The following is a 7,224-nucleotide window of genomic DNA, read 5'->3' as shown; positions in this document are numbered from 1 at the left end:
GAGAACAAAAATCACCAGAGAGGCCCTCCAGCATTTCTGGCTTGTCCTTTGCTCAGACAAGTGAAGCTCTTCACCTTTGTCACTGAGGCCACACTTCCACTGAGGGCTCCCCGGCCACTCTGCCAAAGGCCGGCGAAGCAGTTCAGGACAAAAGCAGCTCCATGAGGCGGGCTGCTGGGGCTTCTCACCCGGAAACCCAAGTATGAGGAGCGGCTGGCCTTTGCTAGAATCTGCCTGCCGGGCAGCCTCCGGTGAGGACGGCGGCACCAGCCAAGCTGAAGCCGGACAGCAGTCCTGAGGGCCGCAGAGAGCCAAGGAGAATGGCCAGACACTGCGAAATGGAAAAGTTCTCAAACCCACTCACTGCTTTAAAAAATCTAAAGCTAAAACTACAACTCCCAATACCTTCTCAACGGCCGCTGTTTGGAGTTGTTGGGGTTTTTTTCTTAATCCATGTTTTTGAAGCAGAAAAACTACCTGTTCATTTCAAACCAGGACACTGGCCGAACGGGCAGGGTGGGGATGGAGAAGCGCTTCAGGCGCACTTGGCTCGGTCAAGGTGACAGACTCATTTGCCTGTTGGTTTCTCCCCAGATCTTCGTTCCCGGGGTTCCAAGGATTCAGAGACGAAATGTCAACTGAACACGTCCCATACCAGTCTAATTCCTCTGACAGCCTGCCTCACAAATTACACACATCTTTGAAACCAAGTATCTTTGAACACGGAACAGAGACCCACCATTCCGATCTGGTAGGAGGAAGACCACGTAGAAACTAAAATCACCATAAACTAATCTGCAAAGGGCGGGGGTGTTAGTGTTAGAAATGGTCCTCTGAATTTAAAAATAATGACAATGGGGACTATCAATTAGGCAATGGGTGCTCGGAGCCTATGTGCTGGCTCGGCTACAATTTTTTTTTTTAATGTCTGGCAGAATGTTTTACACACTAAACCCAGCAAGACTACAATTCTACCAGAAGGTGCCTCAGATGGTTTTGCTAATAATTTTGATCAGCTGAAATGGAGAAAAACACCATTTCAATTATTCACTTTCAAAAACTGTCAATTTTAAGTTGCAATACAAAATGCCCCCCTTTTCCCCTCTGTTGCCAGCCACCAAGCAAATAAAGCCCAACCCCAAACGAACCCTCACAACAAGGAACCGGGTATGAGCGGTGCCATTTTTGAATGTGTGACCGTGACACGAATGTTGTCGACATTAATTTCTTGCCGCTTGCAAGTTCAGTCCAGCTTGTGCGCGACTCTGCTCGAGGAGAATTCCTTCAGAAAAGGCGCGGGAGGCTGGCATTGCTGCGGCTGCAAAGACGGAAATGTGAACCACCATATATTGGCTTTTGCTTTAATAGCCTTTTAACCAACTTTGTTAATGGACTGAATGCAATTTAGATATGGAACTTGGCTAAAATGTAGCTTCAATTGGCTATTAAAATTTAAGAGCCAACTAAGATAGCTAATTACAAAAAAAAAGCTCCAGTGATAATGCTAAGCAGAATTAGTAATAGCAAACGACAGTCTGTCTCGTCTTATTCCCATAGGGAAAGAAAGCCTTAACTGAGACGTCAACCAGACAATGTGCAGCAAACCTAGCTGCGTTACTGGCATCATGGCTACAAATCTGGCAGCTCCCTGGGACAAAACCGGGAGTAAAGTCTGTCAAACCTGAGTCAGAAAGCAACTGACCCTCCTTTACATCCCAGTTAGAGCAGATTCCGGGAAAATTTTTTTTATTCACACTTGATGGGTAAGTGCCGTTTCACTGAGGAAAGTTCCTGTATAGCCCCGGCAGGGACTGAGGACGGAGGATGGAAGGAAGAGGCCCTCCAAAAAGCACAGTTCGAAAGGAAAAGATCCTTCGTCTACCCAGAAGGAGAGTCTCCCTGTAGATGGCTAGGTCTGAAAAAGACAACAATAAACATGACTGCTAAAAAGTTGAGCTTAAGGAAAAAAAAAAAAAAAACGTTCTACTTCTTTGCTTCATTACAGATACCCTCATTACGGCATCAGCTGAAGTGCAGACTAGCTCTCCTGTGAAGATTTATCATGTGTGGTGGCCACTTTGAATCGGAGGTACTGGAGTCTTTAACATTCCCTAGTCAAGTGTCTCCCTGCTGTGCCTGTAAATGTCAGTCCAGTTTTTTCACGGCTGCGCGCACAGATTAGAAACAGCGGGAGAGCTTGGGAGTATGACTACAATACCAGTAAGGACACTTGTCTTCGTGGCACTGCTCAAGTGATTCTTGGAATGTAGGACCCTGCTGTTTTCTAATATTTACACACAACTGGAGTCATCAAGAGCAGTAAATGCAGTCTAAAGGCAGCTTGCTTCTTTTGTTAGGGACTTTACATCCAAATAGGGGTATCAACAATAACACCAAAAAAATTAAAAAATAAGCCACCATTTTTTAAAAAGTTTCCTATTTCCCCCCAATTTTGCTGCTAAAAGACCAACCAGGTATTATCATGACTGTTCACTTAGCTCGACCCTTGCTTCCAAACATTTTCTATGTGCATCACACAGTTCACTGGGAACAGCAGGGGTCTGGGATTCTTGACCTCGAATCGTGCTTCTGCAGGCTGTGCTTTCTCTGACCTCTACGCGAACAGACAGGGCCTTGGAACCATTTTCATGTAATTTCTGCCACCTCTGCTTTCTGAACACTTCGCACGGCAGAGCAAAAAGACTTGTCTGGGGGCTGTAGCACCTGGAATACAGACAACTTCTTTCAAAAACCTGGTTAGGAACTTTTAAAAAAAAGGGAAAAAGAAAAAAAAAAAAAGCCCACCACAACTATGTATGTATCTTAAGAAATGTCTAAATGATTCTTCTTTAAATTACAAGTGGTAGGACAAATCATGGATCTTTGTCATAAGCTCTTCAATCTCTGCCAAGCATCTCTGAACCAGAAGCCTGAAGGGGCAGGGGCCGGGGGGACCAGATCACACAGCTTTGCAACTAGTGTTAAACCCACTGGGATGTGCACAATACTTCTCCAGCTCAATGGACTCATGCCTTAGCCCCAAAATGTTCTGTATAGTTAACGAAATAAAAGAAGACAGAAGAACACAGCTTCCTTACCCCACTTTGGGGGGCGATGAGCTCTTCTTAGGGTCTTGGGCACATCTCTCTATCTAGGGAAGTACAAGAACTCTTCCTCTCTTTTCACTGGGCAATGGAACAGAATTGATAGAATCAGTATGTACTACCCAACTGTAACCTTCCCTGTGATCTATTGCCCTGGAACTTTCCAGCGTTCAGTTAGCAGACCCTTCAGTGGCTCCACTCGGACACTTAGTACTGTCACAAACTGGACTCATGAAGAAAGTTTGCGAGAGCACGTCGGGGCATTGCTCCCACCTCAGAAGTATACCACGAAGGATCAGCGTGAACTTCTGTACTAAGATTCTTGTCTCAAGTTCAGAAAGAATACCGAATGAGCAATTTCTCAGTTTTTAAACAAACTAGCCTGAGTGTTACAAAGCTCTCATGTGTATGACTACGATCACTCCTCACTCACTTCTAAAAGGTACTGGCAGCAGAAAGACAACCTACAGAAAAGCAGAAACAGATTCAGACCACTGTCCCCTCTCCTCTCCCTGCAAACTCTGGACTGGCCTTTAGAACTTCTTCCCACCGCCGAGCACCAGGCACAAAAGTTACCTTACAGATCATCTCCAGTCACCCTTCTGACAATTCAGACTTCTAACGAGCGCTGCACTTTACATCAAAAAGAGGAAAGAATTCTTCAAAGATCATTTATGGTGGCTCACTTAAATAAAACCAAAATTTGCTCAATGCAGAAAGATTATAGGTTAACTGGAGCCAAAATTACAAAAATTCAGGAACGCTACTCATAAATTGCACACTTCTGTCATAATAAGAGAAAACTCACCACTCTATGAATAACACGCTTAGTACAGTGGAAATGGTAAGCATTTTATTTGCAAGATCACACCCAAGGAACAAGGAGTTGCCTAAACCACCCGGTCAGAGGTACACTGCAAAGATCCCTGATCCAATGCGCGAGGCCGCAGCATGTGTACCCAGAGCCCCTTCTCCAGTACTGAGTCTTCAGTGTGCCTTATCCTCATTACGCAAAGCTTAATGAATGAGGGGCATAGAATACCTGTGGAACTTTAAAAGAAACCAAAACTCACAAAACCTCATCTATTCAACTGTTGTAATTGTGAGAAGTAACAAAGGCATGATAGCAGGACTTAAAAGATACCATAGCCAAAGAACGAGAGTCTAATTTCTGTAGTGCAGTAAGCTCGTAAGTGAATTTTTTCTTTCATTTTGATTTCTGTTATGCGACCTGGGAAACAGTAAGAATTAATAAGTAAAATGGCATTAATTAAATCAGGGTGGTGCTGGCATAAGGAAAGACAGATCAATAAAATTGAACAGACAGTACAGAAACGGACCCTGGTAAAATAACTTAATATAGAATAAGGCAGGCATCATACACCAGGGTATAAGGGGCCGGGGAAGAAGATTTATTTAATAACAGTACTGGAGCTACCGGTTAGCTACCTGGAAAAAAAATAAATTGTGATCCTCACCTCTTGGAATACATGTGCCAAAATTAATTCCATATGGATGAAAAATTTAGGAGCATTAAGACAAAAAGCCTAGAAAAAGTTATGGTAAATGTTTCTGATTTCAGGATGGGGAATATTTTAAAACAGTGGTAGAAATTACAATGAAAAAGATCAAAAGATTAAAACCATAAATATTAAATTTCACAAAAATAAAAAACATTACCATCAACAAAAAACAAATGGGAAAAAGTCAGCAACAAACATAACCAAGGATTAAGATCATCACTACACAAACAGCACAAACAAATACACAAGGGAGAAAACAGAGCGATTTGTTTATAAATAAAAAATTGCTTAGGTTCACTAACAATAAAAAAAAATTACCTTATCAAATGATAAAAATCAGTAATACTCAAGGATGACAAATCTAAGCTGTGCACTCTGATTTCTGGGCAAAGAGCTGGCTGGTGGATTTTTGCAAAGCAACTTGTTAATATGCATCAGTAATCTTCCATTTTCATAGTCTTTGACCCAGTGGTTGCCTTCTGAAAATCTAAGGAAATATTCACACATGTGGACAAAGATTCCTGCCTAGTTTAATCAAGAATATTACTTATAGGAGCTCCTGGCTGGCTCAGTGGGCAGAGCATACAACTCTTGATCATGGGGTCATGAGTTCGAGCCCTATGCTGGGTGTAGAGATTACCTGAATGAACTTTAAAAAAAAAAAAAAAAAAATTTAAAAATTACTTGTAATATCTTAATACCGAAGACAACTTAAATGTCCAAATGACCATTAGGGAGATAGTCAGGAAAGTGTCATAAAGCCACAAGAAAAAATATTATAGAAATATAAAAATTATATCCATAAAGTATCTATACTAACATGGAAAGTATTTAATTCTAGCTTTAAAAAGCAATACACAAAGTTTTATATAAAGTATAATTATTTTAAGATAAAAATGAATAGAAAAGCCTGGGAGAAAATGTGTCAAAACATTCACAGTGGTTTCCTGTGAGTGGGAGTAATATGGCTAGTTTGTCTTTTCATACTTTTCTGTGTGTTGCAAATTTCCTACAGTGACCAGGTATTATGAATAAACTTTGGTAATCACAAGAATATAGCCAACAAAACAGCATTTTAAGGGATAATCAAGCACAGATTGCTCAACCACATATAAACACATACACATAAATACATATAATTTATTTGTATTTCCACCACTAATTTACTGCTATGTAACTTGGGCCTTTATATGCACATTTAATTTAGTAATTTGAAAAAATAGCTGGAATTTTATAGCTCTGGTCTATTAGCATTTTGTCTTATGAGATCACCCCTGAAGACTACCTAGAAGCTGTTTTACTTCAGGGCTCAGTTGGTTACCAAAGATGTATCAGTTGCTTTCTAGAACATCTAGAGCACATACTGCCCCACGGTGTGAAGGACAAGAGCCTGGCACAGGTGTCGATCCTCAAGAGACCAGACCATCTCAGCTCGCTAACGACCAAGGAAAACGGCAGAGAAGGCAGGATCGTGTGGTGCCAGAACACCTGTCAGAACGTGGACGCTGGGTTATGAAGGAACAGAGACTGGCCAAGTCCTCTGAAACACAGACTGGAAAGGAAACAGAAATGATGCAAGATAAAAACAGTAAGTACAAAACTGAAAATGGCAAGGAAAACAAAAAGCATAACTCCGAATGACAAGGCCATTTGATCACTGGTTTAAAACAAAGGGAGCCTACGAAGCCTAGCGTAGGTAGGAAGGAGAAGAGCAGCAGAATTAGGAGATGCAGCCAATGAATCCAACTGGCTACTCTGGCTACTGGTTTTTAATTTCTGCAGCTCTGCCAACGGAGTAACATTCGCGAAGATGCCAGCACTTGTTAAAAACAATATGTGAGGAAATATTTGTTTTCTTAATATTTAACCAACAGGTTTTGCTATGTTTTTGTGTTCTGAAAAATAAAAAAGGCTAAGGCATACACACAAAAACACACCACACACATTTTATCCTATTTTAAGCATCAGTGTGTCTGAAACAGAACTTGAGAGTTGATTTAGGTGTTACAAATAAACTTGGGACCATAACACTGATGAGCACAGAAATCCAACATTCTACAGAAAACAGGAGGCTCTGCCCAAAATCTAGTTCTCGCTTCTGCAAAGACACACGCTCGAGAACTTCAGGAGGCCTTTAAAGGATGAACTTTCAAAGGAAAGTCTGCAAATCTGGTCTGCACTTTCCAGCATGTGACCACGGCCGTGACACCTAAACACCCACACTAGGGGCCAAAGTTTTCGAGTCTCAGTGTCGGCTCAGAGTTGCTCAAACGTGGCACCGCCTTGACAAATTTGGGGTATGTCGACGTCCCACCTGCACTATTACTTACCATTTTCTTTAAATCAACGCAGTTTTTTAAAAACAGAAATACCTACTTGAGGCTTGTCCTGAGCAAAAGAGAAATCACTAGTTTCATGTACTACTTAGGTTCTGAATACATATTAGAATACATGCTTAATGCTTAAATACTGAAATAAAAGTGCGTCTCTACACCATCTACAAACATGGAACATGCCATTAAGCGGTGAGACGGACGGCCCTTTAGGAAATCCAACCCAATTTCAATTTCTGCAACAAAGTAAACCTTGAAATTGTT

General features: G+C 41.5%; 1 protein-coding gene across 4 annotated transcripts in view; it reads right to left on the bottom strand.

Annotated features, from left to right (window-relative positions):
* Positions 1-2,428: 2,428 nt before the first annotated feature.
* Positions 2,429-7,224, bottom strand: part of LOC111148483 (vaccinia related kinase 1) — a 79,649-nt gene continuing 74,853 nt past the window's right edge. For 3 of the 4 annotated variants that reach the window (XM_022505059.1, XM_022505060.1, XM_022505061.1), the window contains exon 13: positions 2,429-2,724. In XM_022505059.1, the coding sequence (XP_022360767.1) occupies positions 2,615-2,724 (110 nt within the window). In that variant the 3' untranslated portion in view covers positions 2,429-2,614. The remainder of the gene's footprint in view (positions 2,725-7,224) is intronic. The other variant, XM_022505058.1, reaches the window with a different exon arrangement.

This window comes from Enhydra lutris, unplaced genomic scaffold (genome assembly GCF_002288905.1).
Source record: "Enhydra lutris kenyoni isolate GAN:26980312 unplaced genomic scaffold, ASM228890v2 scaffoldscaffold20, whole genome shotgun sequence".
Classification (NCBI taxonomy): domain Eukaryota; kingdom Metazoa; phylum Chordata; class Mammalia; order Carnivora; family Mustelidae; genus Enhydra; species Enhydra lutris.
This window is presented reverse-complemented; position numbering and strand designations above follow the sequence as displayed.